Source organism: Penicillium vulpinum, assembly GCF_028829585.1.
Source record: "Penicillium vulpinum strain IBT 29486 chromosome Unknown utg000004l_segment0_segment0, whole genome shotgun sequence".
NCBI classification, from domain to species: Eukaryota; Fungi; Ascomycota; class Eurotiomycetes; order Eurotiales; family Aspergillaceae; genus Penicillium; species Penicillium vulpinum.
The window spans coordinates 2508400-2525029 of record NW_026643244.1 but is presented as its reverse complement, the minus strand read 5'-3'; the positions used below and the strand labels follow the sequence as shown (position 1 = coordinate 2525029).

The 16630-nt window shown below is 47.4% G+C and overlaps 5 protein-coding genes across 5 annotated transcripts; 2 read left to right on the top strand and 3 right to left on the bottom strand.

The window, feature by feature from the left end:
* Positions 1-531: 531 nt before the first annotated feature.
* On the top strand, positions 532-2476 carry N7479_009457 (uncharacterized protein; the record flags this gene model as incomplete). The annotated part of the gene is made up of 5 exons (XM_057257150.1): positions 532-740; positions 808-1264; positions 1313-1668; positions 1721-1969; positions 2017-2476. The coding sequence occupies 5 exons, from the start codon at positions 532-534 to the stop codon at positions 2474-2476; spliced, it is 1731 nt and encodes a 576-aa protein (XP_057104608.1).
* Positions 2477-4842: 2366 nt separating this feature from the next.
* N7479_009456 (alpha/beta fold hydrolase) lies at positions 4843-5796 on the bottom strand (the record flags this gene model as incomplete). Its single annotated transcript, XM_057257149.1, has 1 exon — positions 4843-5796. The coding sequence occupies one exon, from the start codon at positions 5794-5796 to the stop codon at positions 4843-4845; it is 954 nt and encodes a 317-aa protein (XP_057104607.1).
* A 613-nt stretch (positions 5797-6409) lies between these two features.
* N7479_009455 (Acyl transferase/acyl hydrolase/lysophospholipase) lies at positions 6410-11444 on the bottom strand (the record flags this gene model as incomplete). The annotated part of the gene is made up of 4 exons (XM_057257148.1): positions 6410-10719; positions 10781-11229; positions 11290-11316; positions 11374-11444. The coding sequence occupies 4 exons, from the start codon at positions 11442-11444 to the stop codon at positions 6410-6412; spliced, it is 4857 nt and encodes a 1618-aa protein (XP_057104606.1).
* A 451-nt stretch (positions 11445-11895) lies between these two features.
* On the top strand, positions 11896-12888 carry gliT (thioredoxin reductase gliT; the record flags this gene model as incomplete). Its single annotated transcript, XM_057257147.1, has 1 exon — positions 11896-12888. The coding sequence occupies one exon, from the start codon at positions 11896-11898 to the stop codon at positions 12886-12888; it is 993 nt and encodes a 330-aa protein (XP_057104605.1).
* A 223-nt stretch (positions 12889-13111) lies between these two features.
* Positions 13112-14041, bottom strand: N7479_009453 (uncharacterized protein; the record flags this gene model as incomplete). Its single annotated transcript, XM_057257146.1, has 1 exon — positions 13112-14041. The coding sequence occupies one exon, from the start codon at positions 14039-14041 to the stop codon at positions 13112-13114; it is 930 nt and encodes a 309-aa protein (XP_057104604.1).
* Between the last annotated feature and the right edge of the window lie 2589 nt (positions 14042-16630).

Genomic DNA, 16630 nt, shown 5'->3' with positions numbered 1-16630 from the left:
AGCTAGTGCGAGCTTATTTGGGATCCTGAATTCCCTGAATTCCGCTGATTCAAATGGAGTGTGGCGTATGGGCACAGGCCGTTTATCATGAGCGGGCAATTAGACCCAGGGTCCTCGTCGACTTAGTGGCCAGTTGAGGGCTGGTTTAAGCCAAATGAGCCGACCTTTTTTTCCCCGCATCCCCGGATATTTGCTCCCAGTCTGGGGGAGTGACGAAAGACGGGATCTGGGGCACTCTGTAGAATGGCGTGGCATAAGCAATCAAAATTTTCCCATGCTAACACAAACTCTAACCCGATTGAGGTAAAGGGTGAAACCACCGTATGCATACTATGACCAAAGCAGAAAAACACGAGAATAATGAGGGAACCCCCTCTTTGCTTCTCCGAAACTCCGCGGAATACTTATTCCACTTCATGGGCCTCTTCTCTGCGAATGGTGCATGAAACATGTCAGTAGTAAGACCGCGTTTCAATCCCGATAGAAGCGGCCTACCAGTCTCTGATACGACTAGAGGCTTCGGCCTCCGAAATGGAGTCCCCTACTCCACCTGCTGACAAGCCGAGCCCTCAGAAACGAAGACACGCCCGTGCAGCCGCGACCTACCCCCGGAAGCGAGCTACTCAAGCCTGCCAAACCTGTCGCCTTAGACGGACGAAGTGCGATAATACCCGGCCTTCATGTGCATCGTGTGTGCGGCTCGGGGCGGAATGCTCCTACCAGCAGTTTTGCCCTTCAACGTAAGTGCCTGGAGAATAATCGAATCCTCAACTAAAAATTGAAGAACACCAATTAATTAAGCAACAGATTTGATTCCGCGAGCTTGGCTATCCTGAAACGCATCGATGATCTAGAAACACTGATCCAGACCAAGGTAAAGGATCCACCTCCAGTGGCCCTGTCTAATGTTCTGTCTACATCCCCGTCTAGCACTTCCCATAACATTTGGTCACCTGTAATTGACCAGGAGACGGAATGGAAACCCTCTTTTATCAACATTGAGGAGGTTCTCAAGTGGCCTGTTTTCGATGACCAAGAATTTGAACCGCGACTCTATCTAATATCTTCATCCGAGGAGAACATAATTCAACCAGAACTACCAATCTCCTTCGACCTTGACCTCCATGCCGCGGACCACCTCGTTCGGACTTTCTTCGATAATGTACATATCTTCAACCCCACACTAAAAGAGGAGGATATCAGTGAATATGTGAAGACTGTGCGATTGAATGGTATCGGGTGGGATGCTAAGTCTTGTCTGTTGGTGAGTTTCCCCAGCCTATTTTCATATGCCTAGCTCATACGATGTCAGCTTCTCATATATGCCAATGGTTCAATCGCGACACCATTTGTAAGGAATGGACAAGGCGTATCTTCTGGTCAATTTCATCAGTCAAAGGGGTTTCTGCAAGCCGAGGCATATTTCCTTGCTGCGCAGAAGCGAATGGGCATGCTGCTCTGCAGGAGCGGCGTGGTAGAGGCGCAATGCTTCTTCCTTGCGGGCGTATATCTAATGACAAAGTTGCGGTCCGTGGAGGCATGGAGGATGTTTACGCAAGCACTGGCGTGTTGTCAGAGCTTTTCCATCCTCCGCATACATGGAAACCGCTATGAAGACGGGTGGGACACGAAGCAGAGAATATACTGGACCTGCTTGAAGTCTGAACTGTAAGTAGACCGCAGCTGAACTGAGAGACTGTTTCTGACATCCCTTTAATAGAGAGCTGCGACTAGAATTAAATCTTTCCCAAAAGAATGTTCCAGATCTCAGATACCCTACATTCTTTCCGTCGCCCCCAGAAGAGCTCAAGTCCAAAGATGAAGCGGCATGGTACTTCTATCTGGCTGAGATTGCATTGCGAAGATTGGAGAACCGAATTCTGGGCTATCTGTACCAGCCTTACGGCGTAAATTCAAACTTCAACATGCAATCGGTGATCCTTGACTTTGAGGAGCAAGCAGACGCATGGTAGGCAATGTCTCATATTAAACAAGACATCAACTAATCAAGGCTAGGCTGCGATCTCTCCCAGAAGCATTGGCTCCGGATGTAGATAAGCCGAACACAGACCAATATGAGCCCTTCCGATTCATTCTCAGTGGTCATTTCCTTGACTGCCAAGAGACAATGTACTGGCACTTTTTGGTGGAGGCAATACATGGCAGAGTCGACGGAAACAGCGATATTCTTCTTCGCAAAGGACTGAAGGTCTGTGTGGATAGAATCCAGCAGAATCAGACGGGGTTCTACCATCGGCATCACGGAACATGGCTCATGCTCCGATCATGTACAAGGAGTGCGTTGGTGCTCCTCGCTGCTGAGCGCAGTGGGAACCTTGTCTCTTTTTTACCTCGAGGTTGGGAGGCAGCGGTATATGATGTTTCCAGGATGCTGGAATTCTGGAAGGATGAGTCGAATGATGTAATGGGGTTGTTCACTATTGTGCAAACATTGCTAGAATCCAGGGTAAATTAGTTGAATATATTTTATTATCTTCGGACACTTGCTCAGAATTCACCAATTAGTACTAAAATATTAGGACTACGGATGTAGGACTGAATAAAAAGGAGGAGACAGTCACATTGGGAAAGAAGACGAAGCTCCCGAACACATCAAGACGCAAGTCAGCGGAGCTCTGTGTCCAGAGGTCATCGCTCTGGTGATCCACCAAGGTCACGTGATGGCCTCTGTCCGCTCACCTCTTGTAATCGGTATGTATCTAATAACGTATTTCACAGCGAGTGGCGCACACAAGCGAGCGGCGCAGTTCAAAACACATAATAAATGCGATAAATTACAACTTGATATTTCAACCACTATGGTCTATAAGGATTTCTCCTTATAGCCTCATGCTTTCTAGGTGATATCTAGTCTCTTTACGGGATTTTAAGGAAGTTTCTAACTTTATGATTGAGATATATATATTTCTAGTTTTTAGCAACGTAATTTTCGGTAATTTTTGAAATGATAATAATATACCTATCCAATATCTTTAAAATTGATATATGGTGCTAATAAGTCTTATCGATAGCTATCGACAAATAAGGAGCTAAAATGATAACATGGTTGTTGAAATATAAATGTAGAATATATCGCATTTATTATGTGTTTTGAACTGCGCCGCTCGCTTGTGTGCGCCACTCGCATGTGAAATACGTTACCTATCATTACCTAATTTCACGTTCATTACGGTAATATCGAACATATGCTGAAACTCTCTGCCTGAGGCACCACTTGATGGCCTGAGGCAACCGCACCAACAGCGTCATTTCAGGCTAATGTTGAAAATAATTTGAATCCAAGCCTGCTGTAACAGATATGAAGCGCACCTTCAAATATCTCGTGAGTATAGAGTAGAAATTTGTCAAATAATCTGTGATGTATACTGTACTTCCGCGAAAATTTCCGTTCGGCCTACACTCCATCAAATATATATTGCCCTGTGAGTATAACGCGCATCTTCCCATTAGGTTTTACCCTCCCATTTCTTATAAAAATATATAAAAAATATAATATAAGTAGGCAACTGACTATATTATTTGACTTCCATATTTTATTACTTCGTATACCATCAATTTGCCTCAATACCGCCTCAAAGCGCGGTCAAAAAAATGTAAGAATTAGAAAACGCGGGTGTGGATGCTCGGAAACTTTTGCGGTAGAACTGTATGTAGTCCGCGATGTTTGTTTCCACCCCAAGTCCGATACTCCGCGATGCGGCTTCCTTTGTACGGGACATATTCCAACACAAACGTCTTCAAAATTTACATTCCTCGAGAAATTTAGATTCTCAATGACCTTGAGAATATGGTTTGCTGCAAGTGCTTTTTTATTGTCTCATACACTGTTCATCCATTTCGTCTGCGTTTGACACTGACCACATGCTCCCAGAGCTCTCCTTAAACGAGGTCTCATTACTCTCAGGTTTCTCACTATAACCACTCCAAATTTTTGAAATTAATCAGAGAGGGCGGAGTCAATGGTTGCCAAACAACATCCATCCCACGATTCGGGATCCCCGCAATTGGCATGTCAGATGGTCCAAATGGTGTTCGAGACACCACCCCATTTTTCAACGGAGTTCCTGCAGCCTGCTTACCCTGTGCAATGGCATTAGGCGTTTCGCTTGATATCGAACACATTATTTTCCATACAAGGCGAAGGGGACACGCGTTCTTCTAGGTCCGGCGATCAATACCCAACGAAGCCCGCTTGGAGGTCGCGGCTTTGACTTCTTCTCGGAAGATCCGCTACTTCCGGTTTCTCTGGCTGCCAGTTATGGTTTGAGTGTGTAGAGCGAGGATGTGATCCTGACGCCACGATCAAGGAGCATGAGCGTGCTCTACGGGAGACATATCTGCTTCTATTTCACCTAGCGATTACGACGCCAATTCCGGGGCACTAACGGTGTCGTACAATAAGGTCAACAGATACCATGGCAGCGAAAGTCCTGATATGCCACAGCAAGGGGTTTGGCGCTCTCCCCTCTTAACAAAAGTAATATCAGCTGTGCCCTTCACTCCCATAAGTTAGTACACATTAGCGTGGCCGGCGAGATTGAGAGCTAACATTAAGCGGATATCACTAGATGCGGCTTACCAGACGACGGCATATTTATCAAAAGATATGTGAGCTTATCGTTCGATGCATATACATTTAAAGCCTTTTCATCAATTCAAATTTTTTTATAGAAAGAGAGGATTCATTTTTGCAAATAGCAGTGGTGAGACGGTTTACTTTCGACATATCTCTTGCTAACCCTTCGCTGCTCATGTCACGCGGCTTGTACAGCGAGCTCTCTCCTAGAATGACGATATAATGGAGTTCTTACAGAGTGTTGATCATATGCTCGAGTCCCAGATAGCGAGAATTTCATCAGCAATTAGCTGAGGCTCTGTCGCCATAACTGCATGTCCACTGTTGGTGGCCTGGACAAAGCGACTGTTACCCGACAAGCGTAGCTGGTTCATCTGTAGCTCACGGTCGAAAACGTCGAATCGATTCTCGAGAAAGTCGTCCATCTCCTGAAGTTGCTCTTTGGTCCCGCAGTTACCTTCCTGGGCAGCAGTGCGCAGACGTTGAAAGTCGCGACGTGAGTCACCTCGAATAACGGTGACCGGCCGCATACCCAGTGGACGCGCATCCAACTGGTTCTTCTCCCCCAAATCAATTGAACTTTGAAGCAATAGTGATGCCTCCTGCTCCATGGTGCTAGCCGTGGTCGGGGCGCCTCCATCTATCGCAATGCGGTCCAGCTCTTCCTGGGTCCAGGAAGTGTCACGGAACAGTCCGATGACATCAGGGTAGTCTCTCCCGCCGCAGAGTGCTTGTATGGCAGAGAAGGGCACGGAGAGCCGAGGGTGTGTATTCTCCTGGTTGGTATCGACCAACACCATCCCGGCTATCGCGTCTACATCTGCAGTAGCTAAAAATTCACGCGCGATGATTCCGCCGTAGGAGTGAGCGACGACGATGTATGGGGGGCTTATCTTCGCGGCTTGGAGAACATCGAGTAACTCTGCCGCCATATTGGCTGCACTGCGTGGCTTTTTTGACTCCGGGCTGTTTCCGTAACCAGCACGATCATAGGCGTAGCTGCGGATGCGAGGGTCCAGTAGTCGTTGTACCGCTGTCCAGTGTGCACCGCTGACACCCAGTCCTGACTCGAAAATTACGACAGGGTGGTTGGGTGACCGAGGAGCCCCTTTGGCGACCATGAACAACCGTGTTCCGTTAGGGCTCTCAATAACACCCTCCCGATTTTCACATAACTCCCATTCATTCTGATAAGTCATGGTGAAATTATTCGATATGACTTGATGGAAGTGTTCAGAGAGGAGCGGGATACCTGGGTAGTTCCTCTTTCAGATTCCCCGCAAACTGAATTACTGCCTGTCAATATGAACCAATGAGAGAGTTATGGGGTGGCATACTTAGTCGCCCGTAAACGGTGGCACCACTGTACAAAGAACATACAGTGGAGCCACCACTTTTTTTTGCTTTTTTCCCCTCCTTTTCTTTTCTCAGTTATGTACTCCATAGACTCATTTAGTTGATATGAGGTGTATCGTCCTTTGATCTAAATACTAAGAGCTTCTCTGTGGAAGATCTGGAAATTGGAGAACACTACGCACGTGTGTAGAAACTTTTAGTCGCTTTGTTATTAACCTGTACCATAGTTAGTACATGGATGCGAATAGTATATACTGATATACCGACGAGGTCCTGCCCACATATTTCTAGCTTGTTTTCAGTCTCATTGAGAGATTTCAAATGGTCCATTTTGAGATATGTTTTGTATCGTATAGTCGGAATGCAAGAAAAGCCTATTTATGTACAGTCTGGGTGGACTTTTCATTCGTACATGTAAATATACCCGCAGAAAAAGACTCTATTAACTAAAATCGACTAAGTCCTAGCCAGCGGATTGAGCAAGAAAGCATGCTCATCGCCAACAAAGGGTGCGACCTCCTTTGCCTTGAACATCCCTTGTCCGTGAAGTCCCCGATCAAGTTCTCTGGCAGCGATCCTTGCCCTCCCCATCTGTTTCTTGCGATATTGTTGGTACGACTCCTCCGAGATAGCTGAATATAGGTAGCGAGGGTGCACAACGAGTACCTGTGCACTCTTCTGCCCAAAACCAAAAGACTCAACACAGAAAGCTTTCATGTCAGATTGATGGAGCTTAATGTTCTCATTTACCAAGAGAAGCCTCTCGAATTTCTGTAGACCAGGATCGATATCATCTGCATTCCGATTTCCAGGGATGATACCCGAATGGAGAGCTTGGAGGGCCCCGTTCAGCGCCCAAGCACCTGAAGCTCCCAGACCGTGGCCCACAACGGACTTTTGAGCAATGGTATACATCGGGTTCGCAGGGTGTCGTCCGAGATGTCGCATTTGCGCCTCTAGCGTTGCACATTCGTTCATGTCGTTCAGTTTCGTCGCTGTCCCGTGCATACTGACAAATGTAATATCATCCACAGAGAGACCGAAAACCGACAATCCTCCTGCAATGGGTGAAATGTTGGGCTTGTTTCGCCAGAAGTTGTTACCCAGTTCCCGCAAGACGGTCTTTTTCTCGAAGGCCACATCATCCTCGAGTCCTTGGACTCGTGCTTCAATCTCTTCGGTAGACAAAGGTTCTCCTCTGGACTCCATAAAGCTAATTTCTTCCTGGAAGGCATCCATGTCCGCCTGAGCCTGGCGTTCAATATGGCCCAGCGATGTGCGGATCCGCTTGGCGCGCAGTGTAGGATTCATGAGCAGGCTAGGTGCTCCAGTTTGCTTTGCCGCTGTGAGGATACCCTGGCCCGGTGCAGGAATCGATCGCCCTATCTTGTCCGCTGCCATGTGCGTCATAGCGATAACACCGTAAATGGGCAGTCCCATTTCCAAGGCCAATGATGCACTCGTTAAAACTTGAATGCCAATTCCTTCACTGAGGACAAACCCGTTCCGGGTGGAAGTAAATGGACGTGACATCTCGCTCGGCTCTCTTCCACGCTTTGAGTCTTGGGACGAGTTGATAATCGCTGACATGTTCCCGAACTCGTAGTAAATAGGTCGGGTAAAGACCTCGTACCCACCCGCAATACAAGCTTTGGATCTGCCACTGCTGATAAGCTCACATGCAGTATCCACAGACTCGAGGGATGATGCACAGGTTCCAGCAGCAGTCTTCAAGGGACCAGAGGCAGATAGAAGAAGGAGATTGACCCAAGCACCAGCTGTTCCTATAAATATCTCAGAAAGAATATCTTGTTGAACCTCCCTACCCAGCAGGCGATGCTCGTGCAATGCCTGAAATGCCGTAAGTCCACCGGAACCAGAAGAAATGCAGTTCCCAACCTCGGAAACATGAATGTATTTGTACAATTCGTATACATCCGTGATTCCAGCACCGAGGAAAGCTTCTGCAGTACACACCAAAGCAAAGAGTGAGGGTCGGTCAGCCTGGGCCAATATCTCGGGAGGAATACCATATCTTGCGGGGTCCCAGCCGGTTGGAATTTGAGCCCCCACAAAATATTCCGTGTTCAGTGCCTTGGGGATGAAGATAGACGCGCCACGTCGGATCTTCACGGTCGCCGTAGTCCCGTCATCCTGTAGAATCTCGACAGCGTCTCCATGTCGGGCTTTAAACCCTTCTGCTGCTTGCGAGGAACACTCAAATGGTGGCAGGTCTTCTTCAGTACCGACCTCGTGCAGGATGTCTCGCAACCTGGGATTGGGGTTGGAGTGGTCATCTGGCTCAAGAATGCGGATTCCCGTATGCTGGCGGATTTTGTCTTCAAGCTTGGATTTCACCTCAAGATCACTGATAGGTTCACCTGATTCGCACTCAATCCACCCGGCACCAAGATCCCTTCCGTTGTAGACGCGATGGCGCTCATATTTGATAAGTCCCGTCATCCAAGCGAGCTCGATGCACCCTTCCATGGAGAACACTCCTTCAGCCTCCATTTCCCAGCGCGTCCGGGAACTGCCCATAGGGCCGATTTCTGCAAATCCAGTGATTACTACCATGGAGTCCAGGTCGACGAGTCCCTCCAGCCTGTGTGTATCATGGGAGACTTGGTCGTTGTAACGCTCTGAAAGCTCAGGATATTCGTTTCGAGGCCTTGCCCTGGGTTGTTGGGGCGCGGGCGGCTTATTAAGTTGCGAGTCTGTTTCGGAGCCGATTTGGTCATATAAATTCTCTTTCAAGAGTCGGAGTTGGATTGCGGCGTTTGTCTGAATTTTCAGACGTGCAGAATCCATGTGCGCCTTCAATTCTGGCATCGTTTGCAACCCACCGCTGAAATCACAGAGGAAGGGTTGTACACTACACGCCTCAAATAAACTAGGCTCCATCACCAGGGCGAGAAGCGATGCCATTTCATCGGCTGAAAACGTTCGGGCACCCAGCTTCTCAATGTCATCGGCCAGAATATCGTTAGCCTCCATCAATCCGGTACCTCTTGTCCAACCAATTTGGACACCACATAGGGACACCGCATCCGACCATTGCTCAGAAGACCACTTGTTCAAAAGCGCTTCTAGGCCCAACTTGGACTCAGCGTACAGGCCGTCTCCACCAATTTGACCGTGGTTTGGTGATAGTGGCAGCAGAACCTGGGTGGAATGGTTCAACACATGCCGATCTCGCTTAGAGCTCACAATTGCTCCTATCAACCGAAGTGTGTTTGTGAGCATAATACGGTGTGCAAGCTCTGACTTTGAGTCCAGATCCTCCAAAGTCTTTCCGATCTCTGATATTGCCGCAAAGGGCACCAGGTGATCCACTTCCCATCCCATGTCACTATGGATATAGTTGACCAGGTTTGTGATATCCTGCACACTGCCTTGATTAAATGGCAACAAAACCAACTCAGCTCCAGGTCGTGCCTCCTCCGCATAGAGTTTGGAGTAAAGCCTCCTGGTAATTGGTGTCAATCGAGTGGTACAAAGAGCGACACGCGACCCAGCTCTGAGTAGCTGTTTCACGAGAACAAAGCCAATGGATTGTTTTCCCGCGCCAATTATCAGAACAGTCCCGATCATCGGCTTTGAATGTGAGCTTATCTCGACCTCATGAAGGTGATTTGTCAAATCGATGTCAGTCTTCCATGCACCATTTTGATCTTTAATACACACGCGAATGGGGCTGTGCATAATGGACAATAAGGAATCTGAGGGGGTGAATGATCCTTTGCCACCTAGGCTGGAACAGGAGTGCGATGAATCGCTTGAAAGCCTGCTATTTGAACACGCCTTCTTCACAGAACTTTCATCTCTCCTCACTGACCCGGAATCTGATGGGGGACTTTTAATGTTTTTCACCAGTGGACGCAGTAGTAGGAGACATCCATCGCGCTGCGGTGTCTGTGGTTGTTGCTCCCATTTATCGTGCAAGTACTTGGCGCATTGCTGCAATCTGTTAGTGGATCGACTTTGAAGTCGGTCTGATGCCTCCTCAATCCATTCTTGCAACTCTTCCTCTCCCTCCGTTAGAGTGGAGCGGGTGATAATCTTTGACAAGGTCACGTATAGATCTTGGACCGCCCAGTTCCAGCTAGACTGATACCGGTAAACCAATTCAGGGCAGAAGTAGGGCTCCACACCCGAGATAAACTCAGATCCAAGCTCCTTCGAAAGCTGATCCATCCTATCACCTATTGCCCGCTCGTCCTCTTGTCTCTGTTCAAGCTTTAATTCTGTCTCCGTACCTGAAACTGGGGCTTTGAAGTGCTTTGCCATAAGGTGGGCAAGTTCTTGACCAAACTTAGCCAACTGAGGACTGGTGGTATTTTGCTGCATAGTCGGTTGGCTGCGGTCATCTGTCACAGCTTGGGTCAATGCATGTTCCAGACCCCGTTCTTTCATATACAAATTTGCCCAACGACTAACAGCTTCCCATGATTTTCCTTCGTCTGGCAAGCGAGTGGTGATCTCATCAAAATCAGCAGTCAAAAAAAACGAGTTTTGGTGACCCTCTTTTAGGCCGAAAGAATCCCTGAGATGATTCCGTAACTTGGACAGTGTAAAGCCTGGAGCAAGCTTGGCTGATATCTTTTTGCTCAGCCATTCATTCAAGTAGAGACCGAGCTTGCCACTAAAAGACCTCTGCAAGTCCTGGCTAAGCTCGGCCAGAGGGATTTCTTCCACCGCGTCTGGGAGATGCTCGAACTCTGAGACCAAGTTTCCGACAATCTCGTTTTGGAGTGCTGATCGTCCTATAAAGTTGCTCTTAAGTTAGCTGCATCTTTCCGATGAAGATTACAACAAATTACATACCCCTTGCTAGTAACTTGACGGAGTTGGCGGTGTCGATACTTGCCCTCGACACTTTGAGTGCGGAGGCTACAATAGCTATCAGGGCATCGGACGCTAAAGGAGGTGCGTCATCAATTTCAGAAATCTGGCGAGCCGTCACCACGGAAACCTCCGTTTTGGTTTCGACGGCCGGTATAATGGGCTCCTCGGCCTTTAATAGTCCTAGGGGCTCTGCCTCAGATACCCCAATGTCCTGTGATGGCGGCGTTGGCTCCTCCAAAACCATGTCAGGTACTTTATGTAGCCTTGTGATTTCTTCCATAAACGTCAAAAATTCGGCATTCTTCTCTCCAATGGCCTCACTCTGCAGGAAGGTCTTCTCTAACATAGACCGCAATGTGTCTGCAGGCCCTATCTCGATGAACCTTCCAGCAGGATCTTCCTTAAGCAACGAGTCTTGCGTGGAAATCCTATTACCACCAATAAAATTAGTTGACGGTCTTCCGTGTTTCTTCACTCTTGGAACATACCATTGGACAGGTGAGGAGAACTGGTGCCTGTGGAAGGCATGTTAGCATACGTCGGCATTCGAACACATGAACTGCACCACATACTCGAGCAAAGTCAAAAGCAAGTCATAGGCTAGCTCATGCTTGCAATCGGTTGTCTGTTTTGGATCTACCATGGCAATGACGACGATGGGATTGCGACAACGAGAGTCGTGTATTGATTCGGTGTCAGGTATCCAGAGACCTGATTTCTTTTCTCCCTTGCAACAGCTCGCTCAATTTCGATAAAGATGCTTTGCTTGGTTTGGACTTCTCAGTATTTTGCTCCTTAATCATGTGCCCCATATCTGACGCAGAGGTGCCTCCTCCCCATGCGAGCGGTGGTGCCACCTCGACATACTCGTTACTAGCCCAGGCTGCACTAGACAAGCAAATTACATACAAGCCTCTCTTCATACAGCACCATAATTTGACGTCAAATCTTACATATGTAGGATATGGAGGCCACTTTATCGCCCCACGCATTGGTGGTGCCACCTTTCCCAATGCCACACAATTCGCAATATATCATCACACTTACCAAAGTATACTAATCAGAGATATTTTCGCTACCAAGACAAAGAAAAAATGCTACACATCGCAGATGCCCTGATCATTGGCGGGGGACCTGCAGGACTTGGGGTCGCATTGGCCCTCTGCAGACAAAACCACAGCGTTATCATCTTTGATTCAGGCGATTACCGCAACAAATATGGCGAGATGCACATGGTCTCTACCTGGGATCATCGATACCCAGATGAGTTTCGATCCGCTGCCCGCACTGAGGTGGTAAATCGATATTCAGGGCAATGTACCTTTGTCGACCAGGAAGTACTCTCTCTCAGTCGGGTCCAGGAGAATGTCGACATACCCAGCGAAAAAATCCCGAAAAACAGTGGCCCTTTCAAAGCTATTGATTCGTGTGAAAAAGTGTGGCATGGTCGAAAGGTTATTCTCGCTACTGGGTCTCGAGATCTGCTCCCAGGTATCGATGGCTTCGATGAGTGTTGGGGTAAAGGTGTCGCCCACTGTCTCCTCTGTCATGGCCATGAAGAACGTGGTGCTGAGTCCGTCGGAATCCTCGCTTTGGATGAATTTGCGGTGCCATCAACTCTCATGCGCGTGCTACGCTCTTGTAAACAGTTCACTTCGCGTGTCCGAATTTATACGCATGGAAACACACGAGCAGCAGCTGAGCTACGCGAGGCCATGGCTGTAGTTCCTGGGTGTGATATTGAGCCAGATTTTATTGAACGCCTGGAGATGGCTACGATGGTTGATGGACCGTCGGCCACAGGCGTACGTGTGGTACTGGAGGAGGCTGCACCGCAGCAACATGCCTTTGTTGTCTATCACCCAGGGACCGAACAAGCGAGTAATCTACCAGCACAACTAGGGCTAAAACTCACCTCGGAGGGTGACATCATGATCAACGACTGGCAAGAAACATCCCAACCCGGCATCTTCGCAACTGGTGATTGCGCTTCTCGTCACAAATACTTCGCCACTGCCTCTGCCATGGGTAATTTAACAGGTGCTAGTGTTGCACAACAGCTGCAAGCAGATATAAGATACATATGATCTCACATTATGAAACTTGCCAAGAAGGGCTTGGCTGAGAAACTTGCGTGGAAAGGGCTTTATGGTTCTAGCCATATGTGGGATACCATTGGATTCGTTTTCGTTCTAACGGTAGAGATGAAGAAATAGGAAAAATGAAACGTCGACATTCAAGATACTTTGAACCCGAAATCTCCGAGACAGACTAGCTTCAAAACATACCCGTCAACTTCACTTCACCTGTTTACAACCCCGAGGTACCAAGTAGATCATCCGTTTGCAGGGCTTGTTTCGCCCCCCGTAACCGCCGGATCAGCAGCTTCAAATGATCGATCACAACTTCATTCTCCTCCTGAAGCTCCTGGATGTAGATGACCGCATTGCTGAGAACCTCTGCCTTGTTCATTCGCCCACCATTATTGTTCCCCTTGCTACCCCCACTTAACTCATCACCAGTTGTTCCCGCCTCGCCTGAAGCGGATTCTGGGCGCTGGAACTCATTCCAAGCCGTTACGCAGCTGCGGAGGGCCTCGAAACGCTCCTGGAGGCCAGCTCGATACTTCTTTTCAATAACGTAGTGAGACCGCTGGCGTTTTGGCGGGTGATGGCTAGTAGTTGGTGATCGACGATTTGAGGAACGTTGATTCTTCCAAGATCCCGGGGTTTTTGGGTGGAACACATTGCCATCTGAGGTCGCTTTCTGATCTTGGGCCTCAGGGCCAGGCAAGCTACGGCCTTGAGATTCATTCCCGGCCCCCGAAAACAGTTCCCATAAGTCTAGAGTCGCCTTGGGGGATTGCAATCCTCTTGATGTTGGCGACGCATAGGCCAAGTGACGAGCAGAATGTAGGTGGGGATCAATATTTTTCTCTTCAGGTAATGTTGCGCTTGGCACTCGATATTGCTCGGTCGGGATGGCATCGGTAATGTAAGGCGTCGCGCCATGTTGGTTGCTCTGCCAGCCTAACATGGCATCGAAACCCAGATCTGCTGGGCAGCTGAGCTCTGCCTCAAGTCTAGCATCCTCAACAGTTGAACTCTCGTTCTGGGTGCATTCCAAAGCAATTTGTTCTCCTAGAGAGGGCTTGCCGATCAATTCGTCCACGCTGGGCCAGGGGCTTCCCGGTTTCAATATATCCAGATCGACGTTATCGTTGTCAATTAAAGCTCGCATGGAGGTCACAAGCCTCTCACGTCTTGAAGAGCCAGAAAATATCAATGTAGGAGTTCGACTCGCCATTGGGGATTGAAATGGCGTCAGATGGAAAGGGATCACACGAGCTGAGCGGATATTAAATACCGAGACATAGGTACCTTAGACACCTCTCAATGCCCCCGATGTACTTGCATTATTCACTAGCAAAGTAGTTAAGTTACTGTATGAGATTCGCTCAAAATATGGATACCAGGCCTTATTTGCCCAGATAGGCTGAGATTTACAGGTTCTATTCAGATATATGGAAATATATTCACGCGCATTATACATTTAGACCGACGGTTCATGTACTTTTTCCAATTATAACCCTTCAGCCTTTCTGACATTCGCTCGTAGAATTCATAGCCCCGAATTCAACAGCATAACAAGACTTGACTGCTCGTGGCATTTTGTATCATGAAATGCATGATTCCCTTCGTTTTTATTCGGGGGTCGTGGCTTGCCTAGCGTTAGAGAATGATAGTGAGCCGGAGGTGGGCATTTTAGGCTGTAATACATCAGAGCAATATCGCTGCAAGTACGAACACCATGCATGCATGCGTCTAGTTCGTTCTTGAGTTTCTTCGCCCCCAACTATCTACGGAGTATATTATTTTATCTAGGAGCCAACTAGCAGCCAGAAAAGGCCTCCGGTACATATCTATTTTGAGAAATCCCACTTCTATATTTGACTAATCATTTGTTTCAGTGACTAGCGATTTTAAATCACACTTCTATATTTGACTAGTCCTTTGTTTCACCAATTTTCTAATCTGCACGTATCCTGGTCACCTTTGTCACGGGTTGAGTATACCTCAAGCAAGTGCGAACACATCCACGTGCATGAAATTTGATACTATTATGCGATTTGACGTAGGTACAGCCACAGGCGCGATGGGATATCCCAGCAACTATTTGTCAAGGCACAAGGCAGATCAGTTAGATGAGAATTTACATATAGAGGTGAGATGCTAAGGCAAAGTAAGTATCTGGCAACAAGAAAACTTGCGAGGTGCCTCAGGCGCTAAAGCAGACCCAAATCTCAGTAGGAAACTGACCGATACTTAGGACGGAGTACTCCGTAGTGCGCTATGTTGTACTACGTCTACATGCAGGGGATTTCAAAGTTTCCGCCAGCCCTACATACAAATATCTCCTGATCTGGTTACACCCTTGGCTGCTTGGATTGATCTCCAACAAAGCACTTGGCGGTTAAAACTATTTCCCGTGGGCCCTAGCCTTCTTCCTTCAATGCCTTCCTCTGTACCTCGAAATTTTTCTCACTATTGCGAAACCTCTTTACTCAATAACTATGATCTCCACCCTAGAAATTCTCCACCCTTGTTCTATTTTGAAATGGGTGACCACGGTCAAAAGCTCACTATTTACCTACTATTTACCCCCTACAGTTGAGAATAACCATTGCTTTTTCCTCCCACACCGCGCTTTCATAGGTACACTACCATGCTAGCCTAGCCAAGAAGGAACGCTACTGCATGCACGCCACGAGTAATAAAAATGGTATTCTTTCAAACAAATACAACGAATGAAATACAAAAAAGGCGATGAGTTGCATACTAACAGTCGATTAGTAATAATTATTAGTATTAGTATTACTAGCAAAAAGAGCAAGTTCGTACATGCATTAGCGTCTCTTCTCGGCCGGGCTAGCCAGGGTTCTGTAAGAGCCTTTTTTTTACCTCTTTTTCATAAAATCCAAGATAAGTCAAAATACAATATATAAAAAGAAATACCTTCAAATTTGGGCCGGGGGAGGGTGGAATCTGAACGGTGGGAAACATTTCGAAAGTAAAAGCGACGGATTACAAAATATCGCAACACCGGTTGTCATTATGAACTCTGCTACTCTGTGTTCTCAGGCCTTTTATTATATGGCGCTTTCAAGGAGTTTTAGCAAATTTGAGAAATATGAGGGAATCGTCCCTGCCTCGCCTTTGACTATTTCAATATTTTTATTATGTAATCATTGGCCAGGTGGAGGATGACTATAGGTAGTAGGTAGATACAGATTAAGAATACACACCCCTACATCTCTCTAAATTGACTTCTTAGGGAGCACCCCCAGTTCGTTGTGTATGCTTGCGAAGGGGCACAACGGCCAATGTCCCAATGGACTTTTTGGCCTAGTTTATGCCTGAATGATGCCTGATTCTAGACCGCTTTTTTAACCGCTCTATACAGTGTATTGTAAATGAAGCTATTCCTTCCCATCATCATTTCCATCATCGTCATCGCCCTGGAGCTATTCCTATCTCCAACCATCGTCTATCGATATTGAGCCTCACAAAGCCGAGATACTCGATCTCCTCTAACAAAAAGCCACCCATGAAGCTATTCGCACCATTCTCAAGGACAAATACTAGATCAAAATCAGCCGGACGGGCTTAACTAGGCGCCTTTAACAATAGTGAGCTATATCATTGGATTGGGATCTACGCTTAGCGTCTCGCACCAACAAATGCGGATGAAAACAGTTGCGACGACTTCAACTTCGTAGAATAAGCGGTAAGCGGTCGGGGGGGGAGCATGATATTTTGTATGGTGGGA